This window comes from Acanthisitta chloris, unplaced genomic scaffold (genome assembly GCF_000695815.1).
Source record: "Acanthisitta chloris isolate BGI_N310 unplaced genomic scaffold, ASM69581v1 scaffold1703, whole genome shotgun sequence".
NCBI classification, from domain to species: domain Eukaryota; kingdom Metazoa; phylum Chordata; class Aves; order Passeriformes; family Acanthisittidae; genus Acanthisitta; species Acanthisitta chloris.
Genome location: NW_008663032.1, coordinates 24,040 through 42,653, shown reverse-complemented (window position 1 = coordinate 42,653; position 18,614 = coordinate 24,040). Strand labels below are relative to the sequence as shown.

At 41.5% G+C, this 18,614-nt stretch overlaps 1 protein-coding gene across 1 annotated transcript in view; it reads right to left on the bottom strand.

Annotated features, from left to right (window-relative positions):
* Nucleotides 1–18,614, bottom strand: part of SPECC1 (sperm antigen with calponin homology and coiled-coil domains 1) — a 53,732-nt gene that overhangs the window by 11,131 nt on the left and 23,987 nt on the right. Inside the window, exons 6-10 of the mRNA XM_009070816.1 lie at nt 10,857–11,002; nt 10,561–10,661; nt 9,272–9,353; nt 6,364–6,514; nt 5,349–5,451 (exon numbers count right to left, since the gene is read on the bottom strand). Of these exons, the coding sequence (XP_009069064.1) occupies nt 5,349–5,451; nt 6,364–6,514; nt 9,272–9,353; nt 10,561–10,661; nt 10,857–11,002 (583 nt within the window). The remainder of the gene's footprint in view (nt 1–5,348; nt 5,452–6,363; nt 6,515–9,271; nt 9,354–10,560; nt 10,662–10,856; nt 11,003–18,614) is intronic.

Genomic DNA, 18,614 nt, shown 5'->3' with positions numbered 1-18,614 from the left:
CCTGCTGAATTAGGGAATGCCACTGCTTACCTTGCTCTCATGACTAGGGAAATATTTAGATAGAAACCTGAGAAAGAGATTAATACAATTTGGAAATGTACTGGAACAGTTTTAGGCTATTTGTTGCCACAAACAGAAAAAGCAATGTAGAAAAGGGTAAGAGAATCACTCCCATACCCAAGTGCATGTCTGGTGATTAAGAAATAACCAGGGTCTTTCCTGTATTTCTTTAGGACAGTGCACAGCTGTGCTGGGATCCTCAAGGCTTTAAAACTAAGCTCCATTATATTAGTGTCAAAGGAAGTGTTTGACTGAGCCCAAGTCCCAGGAATTCTGCCCAGGTTCAGAGGGTTGATCCTGGGTTTTTGTGCCATTCAGCTCTGGAAAAGAATCCACTTCTACTGGAACTGTCAGCCTGAGCACCAACCCTGAGGACTGTGGTAGCATTTATATCTTTATATGTGTATTTATATTGTTTAATATAGTTCTGTTCATTCTCTGTGGTCCAAGATGGTGCATAACTGAAATGCAAGTGAGGCAAAATGCTCAGTTGACACTGAAAATTTAAGATTAATGCTTAAGTAGACAGATAATGTCAACTACTCACACTGATGATGTACAAAGCAGTAACAGACTTCTTGTTTCTAAATATAACCCTTAGTTACCAGAATAAAGAAGGAACCTTCAACCATGGACATGTTAAAGCACAACTGGCCATGAAGAAGCTTTTGGATCTCCTACAGAGCAGGTCCTCAAAGTGCAGCCCCAGCAATGCACCTGCTGGATGCACCAGCAGTCAGAAAAAGTCATCCCTGGCTGTCTGTCCTAGCAGAGTCCAACTCCCCAAGGAGAATGCATTGGCCCTGTGACCACCAAAGGGGAAACATTATGTCCCCATCAGCCTATCTGCACTTGTACATCTTTGGGTCACACTTAATCTGTGCTGGAGCTCAGCCAGCCAGCAAACAAGTCAAAAAATTATCAGGAAGAGCAGGGGCTAACAACATAGAACAAGGCTTGAGTACAAGGAGGATATGGAGGAAGTACCGTTGAGCATAAAAAGAAAAGGAATGTGAATTCCTGTGAGAAAAAGAAAGCCACAAATTCATAAGCAAAAAGCTGGTATTAGTCTGAGTTTAAACTGAACACAAAAGAATAAAGAGCTTTATATTACATCATCTGCCAAACCACTAGTCGACCAGTGTCTTGCTATAATTACTTGACAAAAAGCAGATACTGCAACAGCTTTATTTTTCTCCCTAAGCTTTTGCATCTTTTGTTCATGCCTTTATCCCTAAACTGCTGTACTGACACTGGTCAGGGAGGGGATATAATGCAATGGTTTGAATGCACAGGTCAAAAATATATGAAATACAAAAATCTTCCGAGGTACAGCTGCTGTTTCCTAATTCTAGAACACTCCTCATCTCCTCCTACTTAGCATTATTTTACTTAAAACAACCACTCAAACACCTTTACTGGAAGAGATGGTGGTTCTTCAACAAGTGGATCCCAAATGGGTCCTGTTAAACCAACCAAACAAAAAGAATAGCCATGACTGTGCATTGGAGAAAAGATCCAGGCTCAGATCCTCTTTCCTCTGTGCCACAGGATGGATGTGTAGTGGTTGGAAAAAAAATGAAAACTGTTCTTCTAAGTGAACCATATTCATTAATATGGTAGCAATTCCCTCCCCTCTCTGGAGAGAGAATGTGTGGCAGAAACAATCACCCTCAATTCTAATGCTCATGGGTTTAAGAGCCTCTTGAAGTTCTGTGTTTTCACAATAGATCTGTGGATAGCAATAGACTTAATCTAGAGAGGTTTGGCCCCTTGACAATTTGTGTCTACAGAGAGCAAAGCAAATCAGGGCACTTAAAGAACACCACAGTCACTAATGATATGATTATGGAAGGTGATAATGCAACAAGAATGACTCTCAGCAGCTTCCAGGAGTTACTGCTCACAGGAACTGAGCCTGGTAGAGAAGAGACACCCAATTTCCACTTCACACTGCTGCTGTGATAGATGGAAAAAAAATTCCACTTCACACTGCTGCTGTGATAGACCATCTTTTGAATAGATGGAAAAAAACCCCCACAAGACAGCAGAGAAAAAGCTATTTTAATATAAATAGCTTACTCTCAGCAGGGTTGGTGGTTTAAAGGACTTGTGGTAAGTGAGTTTCAGAGCCACAAAGGCAGTTCTCAAGTCTGGTCATCCCATCCTCCTACATTAGACCCCATGATGTCAATGAATTCAGAGAGGCAGAAGGTTCCTTCTTACAGTCTACTTATGTCTGGCAAAAGAGCTGATGTGCCAGTGCACAGTTCTTATAGGGAACATTACATTAGATTAAGGTTAGTTTGTTTAAACTGGAGATTTTCCATGAGGAAGTTTTACACAAAGCCCCTGAGCCCATGGCCTCATTTCACTACAGTTCTATGTACTGCTGAGACTTTTTTTAGCATCCTCCTTGCATAGATACTCAAAGTCAACGGCCAAAATGGCAGAAAATATTCACCTAGGTATAACCACTTAAACAATAGGAGTGATCATGTCACAGCTGATGTAATTCCCACTTTTATATTCCTTTCTCCCAGCCATTAAACAACTTCCACTTCAGTCTCATTCTCGTGATCCTGTTTTCACATTCTAAATACTCTTTTTCCTTAGCATTCATGTCTTTTTGCTATCAAATCACTGTTTAAACAGGGATCTTCGAACAGACATAGCAGATCACAGAAACACAGATGCTTTCATGTTCCCCCTCAGTTACTGCAAACTCATGCCATTTCTTTTCTTAAAAAACAAACAGAACCCTCCAGGCCACTGCTAATTTGTGTTGCACTTCTCTCAACTCCCCCCAGTGTCCCTCTCTTGTTTTATGAGATTGCCTCCTGGGGAACAGGCTGAAGTTCAAAGCCAGGGAATGTTCCCACTGTAGTCCATGCAAGGATAGTTTATGGTTGGACTCAATGATCCAAACTAAATGATTTTATGATACATACCAGGAGCAGGATATCAATTCCTATCTGTAGTATAAGTTTGGTAGGGATTAAGGCATTTAAAAAGTGGAGACTTGTATGCTGATCCCTAAGTCTTATCCTCAGATATCTTCCTATGTCCTAATCCAACTTTCCTCAGGGAATCAGGGACGTGGGGAGTAGCTGCTACTGAGAGTAACAGTTATTTACTCCATTTTGCTTCACACTGTTTAATGAAATCATAATTTAAACAGAAAGGAACCTCCCACTTCCTCACCAGCTCAGATCAGGAACTGTTACTAGACCTCAAAGGCCACCAAAAATAGAAGTTAGGCAGCCAAGCAGCAAGTTTTTATTCTCTCATTCTGCTGTGTCACAGTGCTGAAAACAGTTTGCATCCCAAGTTCTCTGAGGTTCTGGGCTTGGTGTTGGAAATGACACGACAGATTATCCCAGAAATTGCTCAGATGATGCCTCACAGACAGGAGTGTTATCTATGGAAAAGAAGTGATGCACGTCAGAATGACACGACAGATTATCCCAGAAATTGCTCAGATGATGCCTCACAGACAGGAGTGTTATCTATGGAAAAGAAGTGATGCAGGCCAGGGTTCTGCTCCATGGAGTTCATTACCTCATTCCCACTCTTGCAGTGGCTAAGGCAGGAAGGAGGATGACGTTCTTCACTCCATTCCAGTTCTCGTACTCAAGAATGATAAAACTCCCTGTGGAGCTTAAATTCACCCTTATCGTAAGAGTGCAAGGGTCTGGGAAAGGCAAGTTCAAGAGGAGTAAGTGAATGTACTGCAAAAAGTGCAGTGGGAATGAGAATCTGAGGAAGAACATCCAAGAGAGTCACCAAACACGGTGAGAATACACAGGCAAGACTCTCACTATAAATCAAGAGAATTCTTCAACAGTGAACTCATCAGAGTTAAACTGTTTTAAGAGACTGGAGGAACCTCATCATGTTTGCTATTTCAAACAAAAAAAGGGCAACACTACCAGGAGAAGGTGTTGCTCGGGAGATGTGTTCACTGGCTTAACAGAAGGTAGACCTGGACAAGTTTAATTTCATTTATCCTTGACTGAGATGGGATGGAAATGTTCCCACACACCTTCACATCTAGGAGAATTTGATTAGATGAGATATAAAATAAATCAACACAGCACAGAGCAGACGGTTCTAGGGAACAGCACTGTAGCCTTTTAGGTAGCACCACAGAACTGGAGGGGAAACACCAGCTCTGGTTTTATTCTTTCTAAGGTTTGTCTTAACTCAAGAGCTTTCTCCAATACCTGTCCTTGTGAGAAATTGCTGCAAGTCAGATGAATACATCAGTGCTAAGAACTGACTGAAACCTTTATAGAACAGTTTACTTACAAGGAAAGCTACTGTCTTTCCTTCCCAGCTCCTGCACCCTGCAGCTAATGCTTCATAAAGAGCTGGTTGTGAAGAAAAAAAATATCACGTTATTTACTTTAAGAGAAGGACTCTGCTTTTATTAAAGACTTGCTCCAGGGTGCATATCATGTGGTGATAACTCCTTTCGTCTTCTGCTCTAAGTAACAAACAATATTATTCTTAAGAAAGAAAAATCCCAACGTTATATCAAACCAAGACTGTCCTGCATACCCAGCATATATCACAGGATGAAATGTTGTCTGTAATTGCCTTCTACAAGCAGAACCAAAGCCTCAACTCAACTGCACACAAACACCAACCCAGATAAACACAGCAATGGCCATGAAATGCCTGGACAAACCCTTATGCCAAACACCAACCCAGATAAACACAGCAACGGCCATGAAATGCCTGGACAAATTCTTATGTCTGTTTAACAGGGAAAATCACCCTGCAAAGAAATAAGACATTCTCAAGCAGTCAAAACTTTGTGAAACCATGTTAAAGTGCAGCAGAGTAGCAAGAGCAGAGCCTCAAACTGCGAAGTGCACTTGGTCAAGGTCAGGCAAGGGAATATTGCTTTGGTTTTACAGAAATAACCAGAGAAAAAACTCTCAAAATAGCACATTTTCCACAAAAGGCTATAGAAAAAGTATTAGAATGTAATTGCAAACGCTGATGCCAAATGGAATCTGCTGTGCACCTACACTCTGTTTCTCACCTTCAGCAACCTCTGATGCAGTAAATATTTGGGGGTTTGTACATGAATTACTATGACAATGCAATATTGGGGACTGCAATGCTAAAGAAATCTCAAGGAGGAGGATGGAAACAGTAGAAGTAAACATGCAAAAATCAACTGACTATGACATATATTTGTTTCAAGTGACTGCACACTATAGGAAAGTGATGAATTACTCTTCAGATCAAAGGAAAAAGGTCCCTAAATCCCTTACCTGGTAACCTTCAGTTTTCTTTTGGCACCATTTCAACAGAGCATTCCTCTTTGAACCACCATACTCCCGAGCCAGGGCTGCCAGGGGGTCCTTTCTCTCCACACTGCACCAGGGAAGCAAAAGAGAGATGATGATGATGATGATAAATATGCTTCAGGTCTTTTATTTCTTACCAGTGTGGAAGTATCTGTCTGACCAAGCAGAATGGCAACACAGAACCTAAATGCAAACCAAACTGTAACATTTTTCCAGCTTGTTTGGATGAGACAAATTCAGTTGATATCAGTGCACAAAGAGTGAAAAACCAGCAGCCTGTGGATATTCAGTGTTAACCCAGCACTTCTGCTATTATTTTCATCAGCTTTACTTATAAAGTTTTCAAGTGGCCTCTTTGTTTTACGTATTGAAAACTAGGATTTGGGGAGTAGAATTGAAAGAAACGATCTAAAGAATCTGTAACAGTGAATTCACACCCAGTGGAGCTGCTGCAGAGTGAGTTCTTGAATAAAATGAAAAATCTGGAAGTTGTGTTGCAGACAAGGCCCTGAGGACAGCTAAAGACCAACAATCAAAACACCCACATAGTCTCCACTCCACAGCTTCTAGTGGTGGAAATAATGGTGGAGATCAGAGAAAGACATGTATGTATTTTCTCAAGAGAGAAGACAATTGTGTGTCCAATTTCCTTTAGTCCTCAAAGCTTTTGGTTCTGAACTCATCATTACATGCAAAACTACAGTTAGCTAATGAGGGCTGGGCACTTGTGCACATGATGGAATTCTTGCATACAACTCAGTGGCTCCTGGAAGCTGATTTCATCCTGATTGCTCATCTTACAGATAACTGTGGTGGTTAGAATCTGAAATTTGATATCTGGATCTGACAGTTTGGCAATTCTGAGCTGGGCAGGCACACACTGGAGACAGGTCCTCCAGACTAAACCATTCATCTTGGTGTCAGCTAGTACTGTCAGTCTTTCCAGTGTGCTGCTTTTCCCAGGAAACTGAGTTGGTACCTGAGTTTGCTTTGGGGTTTCAAGCTGCTGGGGGTAGAGGTAAGCATCCTGCTGCTGAAGGCCATAGGAGGTTTGCTCAGAGATTCCAGAGAGGGACTTTTCCGGAGGTAATGGTCTGGTTTCAGCTCTTCATTTCTCCCTTTCAGAAGGTCTGTGGGAATTGAAAGAAAACCTGTCAGTTTGCAGTCTGAGGAATTTGATTAATCACTGTCCTGCCACCCAGCACACAATATGTAGTCTGTTGTTTTGATTCTAAACAAATGGACTCATTTGTTCATTAAACACACATGGGGCTAGGAAACCTTGAGCAGATTAGAGGTGACCATAACAAGGAATGGCTTTGATGATTTCAACAGTACAGGCTGCCTGGTTTCCTGTGATTGATACTCCTGCTGGGGGGTAGGGGCCTCAGGTGAATGAAGGGAAATACCAAAATCTACAGTCTTAAAGGTTCAAAAGCTGATGACCAGTTATCTTCACCAGATGCCTGACCAGCCCTAGGACAATAATTTATTTTCTGCCATTAGCAGACTTGTAACAAGGTCTCCTCTCTCCTGAACACAGTCCAGCTCGAGGCAGAAGGAAAAGGCACTTATTGTCATACGATGCTTTGGCATCCTCCTGACAGAGCTTGGGGAAATCTCAATAGAGTCATAGCAGATGCATCTGGATTTTAATTACACATCTTACGTCTTTTTATAGAATGTATTTATGATATGTATTTATATATGTGTATATGTATAAAGAGAATCAGCAAAATCAGTAGTCACAGAATCCACTGTTGAGAAGCCAAAGATCACAGGTATCAGATTATTGCATATCAGTACATGAGGTGATGTAAGAAGCCAAGCCTATGGTCTGCACATCATGGTACCAGAAATCAACTGACCATGAAACACAACTTTTTCTTCACCTTTTCAGTCGCCTCTCTATGTAAACTATCAATGACCATCTCTATGTTAACTACTAATTAATGCCATATCACCTAGCAGTGTGAATTCTTTCTCATCTCCTTTGACTTCTTTCTAGGTGCTAGAACTCCAGGATGGACCTCTGACTCTAAACTCAAAGCTCACAGCCACAGAGCAGCTCTCTCTGAAGTAATCCATCCTCCTCTCCAAGGATGTAGTGTTTGGGTCACATTCAGGCCATCCCAGCACCCTGCTGTGATACTGGTCACATGGAAGCAGCCAGAAAATTTATTATTATGGAGACTACTTCACTCTGAATTTCCTTGGGGACAATTTTCAATTCAGTGCTGTTTGCACAGGGCTTGGATCAACTGCCTTCTAGGATTATTTAGATTGGAACCAGAGCTATTACAGCTCTATAGTGAGTAAGCTAAGGGTTATTAAAACTAAATGAAATTCAGGTACAAAGAGGAGCTGTAAATACAGGAACTTGTTAGATAGGCAGCCATAAATTTTGACCATACAATGGCCAATAAAATATCTGTTGATTTGAACAGATTTTCACAGAACAATTGTCTATGGGTAACAACAGAATTTATCCATGGCCTCAAGTGGGATATTTATTGTTCAGGACTGGCATTATATTACACAGTTGACAGATTACTTCACTCTACAGTAAATTAGCAGTGATTAAAAAAGGTCCTATGTTCTGTTTGGGATCATTGTATGCTCTCATGCAAGACACTTTCTGGAAACCAACTGACATAACTAAGTAAACTCTGTCCATTCCACTAGATAGAAGATGATCAATTCTGCTTGCTTAGCATTTGCTCCTGCAGGAGAACCCAGTAGCACAGATAAGATGTTACTTGTTTATCATAGAATCATAGAATTAACCTGGTTGGAAAAGACCTCCAAGATCATCGAGTCCAACCCTACTGTGGTCACTAGCCCATGGCACTAAGTGCCACATCCAGTCTCAGCCTGAAAACCTCCAGGGATGGTGAATCCACCACCTCCCTGGGCAGCACATTCCAATGCCTGAGCACTCTCTCTGGAAAAAATCTCTTCCTAATATCCAACCTAAACCTCCCCTGATAGAGCTTGAGTCTGTGCCCTCTTGTCCTACTGCTGTGCTGCCATTTACCCTATAACCTCTTTTGCTGTTCATCTTCATCTTTGAGTGATGGAAGGAGAATCTTGGCAGACTATCAGAAGAGTCTAAAAATGGAGACAGGTTCTAATTTCTCTCCTGCATTTCCAAACTATTTCAGAAAATCCAGTCTACCCATGAAGACATTGTGACTGATTTTTTTTGTCCCTCCCTGCAGTTTCACTACAGGAATATAATGTTTCATATGTCCTTAAAAATTCAAGAATCTGTTGTTACTAGCTTTGATTCCAATGCAACCACTACATTCAGGACTAGATAATCAAAATAAAGGGCCCTAGAGAAAATAGGAAACAAACACTGGTAGAAAGGAATATTAAATGACAAGAGAACAAAAGCAAAGTGTGAAATAAAAACAAACTCATCTCTTGAGAACTCTCAAAACAAATTATTTCAAGCCTGAATCTGAGTGCTCCTAAAACACTCACATTGGTATCTGAAATGTTTGATGTATTTCAAATGAAGCTCAATTTAAAAACAAATAAACCCTCAAAGGACAGTGCTTTGGACTTGTTCCAGGTACATACATGCTGAACAAAATCCAATCCTCTCCAGTTCCACAGCATGGATTAGAGAGGTGCCATGGATACTTTGGAATAAAGAAGGCAAGTTTGTGTTGGCAAACCATAATAAATCAGCTATCTTCTAGTTATGATCAAGATGGGAATGGAAACATGACAAAATTAATAAGCTCTTTAAAACAAAGACACTGAAGACACTTTGTCATGGTTCCTTTGAGAAGAAAAATGGCCCAGGCAGAGGCCAACTGTTAATGCCAAACTTCTGCTAGGAGAGAGGAAACGTCTGTACATTCACTACAACTTACCTGCAAGAGGAGGGTCTGAAAGATCTGCATGTCTGGCAAGGCCTTTGCTGGTTGGCTTGGCATTATTATATACAGAATGTCTCTGAAAAGAGAAGATGAAGCTGTTTCTGCTACCTGATTATCACAGAGCAGGTGGAGCAATACATAAACCTCTCAACAAGGTATCAGCTGTGCCTAGAGCTGGCCAAATAGTTGTGAAAAATATAAGGACAAGTGGAGAATATTTTTAGCTGCTAATATATTGGTTCCTGAGCTATTTCACACTTTCTACCCCTTTTCTCTTGGCAAACACAACCTAATGTCACAAACCAAAAGCAAGGATGCCTGTTGCTAACCCTGACTCTGTCCCTAGAACCCTGAATCAGGTGTCAGAAGGATTCTTGTCTCTGCAGCCACAGCACCAGCTTTCAGCACTAATACCCTTCATCCAGGCATTAACAGAAGGTTCCCAGACCTCTGCTTAATTCCATACTTTAGACTTCCTTTGCTCATTCTTTGAAGTAAATGTGCTCACACATTTGTTAACTCATCTCTCAAAGTCTCCTGATTCTCCAGAACACTCACCTAGACACACTAACCTTGCAGCTGTTTTCTATCCCCAGATTCAGAGGGGAATATCCTGCTTTAAGACCAGTGACCACACAATCAGAAACCCTACAACAGCTTCTCCAGCCTAGAAAGGTGAACAGTCTGGTGTGATGTCTCCTCCAGTGTATGTGGAATTCAGGAAGAACTTCATCATTCACTAAATGAGTTTTCCAATAATATTGCCCCACCACAGATTTGAAAATCACTATTACCAAGTTAACTAACTGATGCAGTGACATGTGAAGTACAACATTCCAGAGCAGTTCTGCCAGACCTGGAAAAATCCCAAGCTGTAAGAGCTCTTCCTTCAGCACTGCCTGAACTTATTGGGTAACTGGGAGCACACATCCTGGAAATTTCCTATCCCAAGGCTCCCAACTCATGTGCCAGACACCTAGTTTAGTGTGATCTCTCTTGTAACTCACTCCCAATAATTCTGGTCAGTGGTGATTAAAGTTCAGGATTGTATTCCAAAGAGTTCACATCCGTCCACTGAGACCTCTAAGCTGAAGTCAAGCCAAACTCACTTTGATCCTGTTTGTTAGTGCTACAGCATTTGATGTTTCACAGCAAACAAACAGATGAGTTTCCCCTTCCCCTTGTCACTCCATGCACATTGACATGCTGAAGGGATGTCACACTGCAGCCAACACTGTGTCTACCTCTTTTAAAACCACAAGGATGGAAAGAGCTCCTTGTACCTGCATGGGGGAAACAGCAGCTGCTGGGGCTGTCCTCACTGGAATTCCACTTAGGGGACTCCTGGGGACTTTGTGAACTGTGATATTTTGTCCAGTGCTACCTGCAAGGAAAAAACATGGAAAATATTTGCATTTCAATCACTCCCTTATCAGAACAGAGAACCACAGTGTAGTGACACTCCACAGACAATATTTATGTGCCAACCACTGACAGAAAATACCCACTCAGAAGCAAGCAGCAGCACCTGCTCACTGCTAGAAGGCTTTTTTTACTAGAAAATACAGTGTTCAAATACCTGAGCATCCCAAGTCGAATGACTTTATCAGTGACTTCACAGTGGCTGCAGACTCTGATGGTGTGGGAGATGCTCTGCTGATGCAAACTCCTTGCCAGCGGTTGGCTGTATCTGCCTCTAGAGAATCTACCTCTTCAGCTGTCAGCCTGCAAAGCAGAAACCAGAGCAGAGTCAGGGGCAACAGGAAGAGCAAGCAGAGATTAAAGGTCTTCATGTGCAGCAAGGCAAAGCCAGCGATGCACATCTCGTGTTGGAACACCCAGAACATGGATCACTCGTTAGAGTATTAATGTCCTTTTCTTGCAGTGCCTGCCAAACATTAAGTTACTGGGTCTAACAAACCTTTCTGCATTGTTAACCATTTCATCCTCACTTCCCATCCTCATGCAGGATGGAGGATTATCATAGAAATAAGCAGTTTGATGAGACTTGTGAGTAATCATCAATAATTACCTGCAGATTTGTTTTCAATACAGCACAGAGGCCAAGGGGCTACTGAGGTCCTCAGTGTGTAATGAGGAAGGTAACCAAAGAGAAAAATGTCATTTTACACTCTGTTTTCAATTGGTATGATGACTGCTGGAGTAACTGCTACCAGCTAAATGACAACGACTAAAAATAAAATAAGTAACTGGACAGAGTTCAGATAAATCAGAAAATATACTTCAGAATTAAAAACTTTGAAAACTCAACTCTTACAGCTTATCAACAAGGACATCAGAAGAGTCAGTGAACCCTCAATCACAACCCATATGCAGCTATATGGGGAATAGAACTGTTAAGTGCTTCAAGCTCTCAGACACCAGAATGGCAAAATCCAATGGCTGGAAGGAAGGTAGACAAACTCAAATTAGAAATAAGGTGCATATTTGAACAGGAAGGATCATGATAAATAAGTTACTGCATTGAAAAGAAATTTTGAAGTCAAGATGAGGTGCTGGACTTCTAGGAGTTATCCCAGGAAAGCTGTGTTAAATAGCAAATGAGATCATACAGTGAAACTGTTGCTTCTAGCGATGCATTTTACAGATCTGAGCAACACTGCTTAGTACTGACACTACTTACCTGGTAGCTCTAGGTAAACTTCAAGGGTAATTACCTAGTTTAGTTTAGGAAAGCTGCAATTAGATAACAAAGTCTAGTCATGGAAAAATAAAGTATTCATACATTACTTTTCTGATCTTCTCCCCACTCAGAACCTGCTCATCAGCAGAATGCTTTTCCCTGCATTTCAGTACTGGAGGCACCAAGAGCTACATGAACACAAACCCAGAAATTATCTCAGAAAAAGATTCCATCCAGAAAGTGCCTATGGGGTTGAACAACTTCTGCAAGCTAAAAATAGAAGCCAGAGTCTTTTTCTTTTTCTTTAAGCATTGCAGCCTTCAAAATGGAAGGGGATAAAGGGTGTCAATGAATAAGAGAAAAAAAGTGACTGGAGGTTCTATTTTTGGCAGAGCTTAAGGAGGTGCTGTCTTTAAGCAGACATTGGCTATTTCTTTGCTAATTCATTCGAGCTCCTTGTGTGCCAGGACAGCCTGCAGAGGCAGATGGCTAGAGAAAAAGCCATTTCAGTTCCATTCCCATCTAATCCAATAAGAAGGAAAGGCAGATTGGCTAAGATTCCCTGAGCTCTGAGGGAGCTAGTGTTTTGCTAACTTTAAGTTCAAGCCTTCACTCTTTCTTCCATGGCTTTATAAAACATAAATCACCTATCAGCATGTGACAGTATCTGCACCTTAGTTATACAAACCACAAAAGCTAAAGAATCTTGTTTGTAGCAAAATATGAAGGAAGGATAAGTTTCTACCTCAAGATACCAAGCCACACACACAGTCCATTAGAGTTTCAGAATTAAATAGATCGCTGTACAAGAGTTCCATTGAATTATTCAGGTAACAAAGGTATTCACAAGGTTTGTGGAGTATTATGAGTAAGAAACAAACAGTAAATGCCTGTAGTGGCAAATCCCACAGACTAGTCTCCTCAGTCTAGCCTGTGGCTGCAAAAGGATGCACACATGTTAAATAAAGTTAAAGTAACTAGACTATTCTCTGTGTTGTGCCACAGAAGGGTCCATAGAGACTTCCCATGCCATTATTCCATCCCTGTACAGAATAACTATGGAGATTCAAGCATTATTAGAGCCACAACCAGTTCCAATTTTGTTAGGACACTTCTGCAATCTTCAGACTGTATATTCATAGTGGGCTGCCTGAAACAACCTCCAAATTAGACACAATCACATCAGAAAACTGAGGCCTCCCATGCTGCAAACCTCAGCTTGAAAGGTAGGAACAACAGTGCTGAGCCCTACTCACTTCAGCTAAACCCACACACACCAGCCAACCAGCAATGGGGTTATGAAACTCGGTGAGCACCTTCCAGCTTGAAAAACAAAAATCTGTTTGATAAGGGGGTGAATGCATGTGTACAGACATGGGTTTCTTACAGAGAAGCAGAGTAAGAGCTTAACTTGCAGTAGCAAGCTAAGTCAGGAGGACAGGGTAGGAGAACATGAATTAGAAGGATTAATGACAAGTCATAACTTCCAATCCAAAATGACTCCTCCTTATGCACGGAATTCATTCAGCTTAGCACAGCTTAAGCCATTCAAGAAGTCCTACACAAGCTCTGCTACAAAAAGGATGGGTTTGAGCAAAATGTCATCTATTGCTGTATGCTTTCCTTGGAACAGGAATGAATGGCTTACACAGACAAATGCTGAGTGCAGCTGGTTGAAGTGGAGCAGCTCCAGGAGGAAGCAGAGCACTGTAGCCACAAAGGAATTAAAACATGCAAGTCCCTTTCACAAAACCACTGCTGAGGTTCATTCATTCACTGGTGAGAGAAGTAAATGCAGTGACTAAGCTTTTCTCTAATGGCAAGAGTTAGTCTCCTTGTTTCCTAGGTTTGAAATATGTGGAAAACTAACAACAAGGTGCAAGTTTTCCTGTGCTTAATGTATAGATTTTTGGCAACTTCAGCCTTCATGTGTTTGTGAAATTTCTCAACTGCTCCAGTGATCTCTTTTGTTACTGGTGGTTACAGAACCATATTTTCAGAAATAACTACTCCACAATCTAATCTTGGACACAGTTTCTGCCACTGTTGTGAATCATCCTGAACTCCAAAGGACACAAGGTAAAGACACATAGCTACTGATGCACAGAAGAGAAGAGAGGCCAAGGGCAGGCAGCAGACAATTCCAGACACTTAAACATTTATTTGGCACTTCAATATATATTTCTTAAACATAAAACCCAACATTCAACAGCTGCCAGCACAGAAAAGAAAGGCAACACAAGTGTGCATATAGCATATGCTCCAGTAGCATGGCACAAAGGTGAAGGCCATGCCAAAGCCAGGACATCCTGCAGAATTCTCTACTAGCTCAGCCTGCTCCAAGACCAGGCCCTTGCTAGGTCTTCACATCCAGAAGAAAAGGATGGGAAGCCAAACCATGAAATTCCAGTCCTGGAATGAATCCTGATAATCTCCTGGTAGAGATGGTGACTCCCAAGTGTCTCCTTAGCATCCGAGTAAAGCTCCCTCCAGGTGTGTCCAGTTGCAAAGCTGAACTTCAAGTTCTCCCTGATCATATACTTCACCTGAGTTAAAGGCATGAGAATGATTCCTTTCTGAGAGGAGATTTACTAGGGGCTTGGTATGTTCACTTCTTTTCCTTCTGATCTCTCCAATTGCAGTTCTTACGGCCAGAACCTCCTCGGGGACAGTCAGAGCAGGACACCCTCCTTGAGCATCACCTCTCTTCCCAACACACCCGGTCAGATGTGCCACCCAGTGGCCAATGCCTTGTCAATGCAATGGGAACAATCTGAAACCAGCAAAGCAGCTCACACTGAATGAGTAACTTCGTGCTGAATCTCAGTGACCTATCACTGAGTTTGTGTGTGTCTGTACACACTGATCTGTGCCCTACATGTGTTCAGGCACAGAGATAGATCTTAGAATATAACACTGTTGGAGAAGTCGTGTGTATGCCCATCAAATATTACAAATTAGACATACACACTCAGTTTCATTTTTTTCTGCTTAAGCTTCAAATGGCATGTTTGAATGTTTCATGGTAAATACCCCCAAATCCCTCCAGAAAAAGCTCTCAGTTATTTCAGATCCCCAAATCTCTGTGATCACATCTTATGGCTTAGTTGGCTTTAGATTAATTCAGAACTTCTTCTGCCTCACGGAGTCTTCTGAAGAGAGAAGCCTTCTGAAGCAAAGAGAGAGGCTCTTGCCCATGGGGAAGAGGTGGACCTGAGCAGCATTCACACTTGGCAATACACTTGACTTTTGCAGGGTAATAAAAAAAACAACTGGAGGTGCTTTCTCAAATGAAAACTTCCCTTTTTCAGCTGCGTTGAAAGCAAGTCCTGCAGTGTCTCACTGTGCATCCATTCAGGGCTGTGTTAGCTGGTAGAGATCAGGCACCTATGGAGATACAGACAAGTTGGGGAGGTTATAAAAAGCAATACAATGCCCATCCTGAGGTACAACTCTCTTTTGTGTCATCCCATCATCACTAAATAAAGGGGAGGGGGGAAATGCCAATGGTGATGGGAATGCCTTAACACTCCATTAACTTGGCTTTGGGACATGATGAGCAACAACAATACAAAATGGAAAAGAAAACAAACTATGTTGCTCAGATAGGAAGAAATTAATTATTTAAAGCCAAGGAATCAATTTCAAAGGATAGGGATGGTAGTGTTCCTGGCTTTCCTCTCCTCTAGTCATCTAGGACTATTCATTCAAAATGGATATGTGAACTCACTTGGGCAACTAGAGTTGCTCTACTTCAGCCAGAGTTTCTGTTTCAGAAACACTAAAGGGGATGGAATAATCTTATCCAGTGCTTAAAAAAAAAACCCCACCAAAACCCTCCAAACCAACCCAAAAACCCCACACCAAACCCCCCGAGGAGTCACTAACTAGAGCAAACACTCCTGCAAGGACCCTGCTCTGACATTCTCCTTTGCTTCCCCTGAGAGCAGAATGAACTATCAAACCTCTGTAAGACAGAACAGCTGCAAACACAGGCACAAATGAGCAGCACATCAGCACATACAGACTGACAGTGAGGTTTAATACACAGAGTACAAGCTCATTTCCAGGAGAAAAGCATGTGACAACTGCCATGCTGTGGCATTTGAGACTTTAGGAGGAAAAACAGAAGCAAATTAGTGGGATACATGACAATCTCCAGTTTAGGCTTCCGTTTGCAGGCCTGGTGAATTTTTTCATTATTCTAAGAAGTCACTTATTTAATTACAGATTTCATTTCTCTGTTTTCTATTCCCAGCCCAACTGTCTCCCCTCCATGTTCTTGGTTCAAGGCACATAATGTTCTCATGCCAAAATCACTTTGAGAACTTGAAGGTAAAGAGTCAAAGCAAGACCTGGAAACTTTTACTCAAGGTCTTATCATGTCTTATCTTGAAAACCTCCAAGGATGGAGAATATTTAACTTCAATTTCCACTACCTGTGAGGAGACAGTTACACGACAGTGCATTGTAAACTTTTGCACTTTACTGCAGAGAAATAACATGAATTAGGATGTAAAATATCATAGAAGACTTTCTGAAGCTTGGGTTAATCAATTCATAGGTCTCAATCAGTGCTAACTTGGGACAAGTTAACTCCTTTCTTCCTTATTCCATTTGGTTGACGCTGGTCTAACCTCCCCCCAACACTCTTAGTCATAGAATTAGACATTTAATCTGTGTTAAAGATGCCTTTGGGAGGCTCTTACCTTCATTCAGATGAACTCTGATGACCTCATCAGGCTTTTTTTCTGCAAGTTCTTTGGCTGTTCCTAAACCAAAAATGACTTTTTGTCTGATCAGAAGTATGTAACGGTGAAATCAAACTTGGAGGCAGGAACTGAGGCAGCCACAGGCAGACACTAAAATGGCAGGATGTCGTAGGAGATAAATTGGCTTCAAGATGTATTTATGAGGTGGAGTCTAATGACCCTCAAGAGATGGCTGAGATTTTGCCAAAAACCTTTAAGTAGAAAACTATTTGGAAGGTACACTTTCCAATGAGAGCTTAAAAATGAGACAGGAAACTTTCACTAGGGACTGTCAGATATTCAGCTGAGTGAGCAGCTGCTCAGCATTAGTAAATATGAGGAATACTTTATAGACTGTGTGAAGGTATCATGCTACAAACTGTTTCCATCAGTGCTGTGCATGCATTGAAATCTCTGCAGGTACCAGAATCTACTGCTGATTCTGAGCAGTGGCAGTTGTGAAAGCTGCCTAAGAGCAATGGTGAGAATATCTCCAGAAGTTCTGGGGAAAAGAAGCTGAGGTGCTGGGCAAGACTGACCTCAGGAATGCAAAGATATTTGGGAGAGTAGAACTGGCTCTCTGCAGGAGCTTTGGTGACTTCAGGAACTAGTTTCATAGGTCAGTAGAGTTTTAAGATTTCAGTGCTTAGCTGCTGGTCACTGGTTTGTTTAGACAATGACTTACATAGGCTTCATCATGTTCTCCATACCACTCAGTACAGAAATTCTGCATGGACACTGAGAGTCACATTAGTTATACTGACAGATGCAAAATTTGGTTGCAATACCTGTTTCTGAAAGGGAACAAACATTGCCCACTGCAGACAGCACATCTGGCTCCATGACTAATGCAATACTCCAAGCAAAAACAGAGTCAACATGACACAGAGACAGACACATCTATGTGTGTGTGAAGGAGAGGGAGACAATGCCAAAACTGACTTCATTAAACACATGCCTGAATACCTCCTTCTGGAACTAGGCATGGATGGATTCTGGGGTTCCAATTTCACAAGCAGCATTTGCAGCTCAGGCTTCTTATAGCAAAGAGCTGACAATGCAGATATGTTCCTTATCCATGGAAGATAAATATCCCAGTTTGCAAACTAGCAGGTCATCATCTATTCAATTTGAGTGTTATCAACTACGTCATCAAATTAAAACCCAAAAGATTAAAGAGAGGAAACTCTAAGAATATGATTCCCCACCCTGATATAAGGACCCTGCTTTAAACAAGAGAAATTTCATTAAGAACAAATTAAGTTCTGGGCTCTGTTTCCATCCCTAAGTACTGTCTGGTAATCATTTTGTCTGAATACATAGTCTGTAATAGCTTTTCTTTGCATCCACTGGGGACTCTGATAGTGAAACTGGAGCTTAAATACATTCCTGTATTTTTCTCAAAAGAAGCATATCTGGTCCTTCACTCCAGGAATTCTGATCCAGACACCTCCACACTAAAGCTCTCCCATCCTTTTAGTCCCATCTACTGTACAGCTGCTGTGGAAACTCCTGAATGGGAAACAGTGAGCAAATATGTGTAACATAAAGCTGGATGGTTACTCCACCTGAAAGAAATGACAGAATTCCCTTTGTTCCTGTGGCCATGAATCTACTAGGGGAGAGATTAAATGGAAAATCTAGAGGAGTAAAAATAATTTGGCACATATTTCTGACAAACAGTATGACTGCTTGTGTTATTTTGTCTTTCTTCATTGACTTCTCTCAGGTTAAGTAGTTCTCTTTTGGATGTCCCATGAAATATCTGCAGCCAACTAGTCTTTCCACAGATGACTCAATACAGCTGCACGGAGTTATGAAGGCAATAAACCACAGGGCAATACCACATTGAGAACAAAGCTATCAGAGGATATTGACAATTGTTTGTACTTCATATGTGCTGATTAAAACCTCCAGGGCTTAGTTGACAGAACTAGATTGC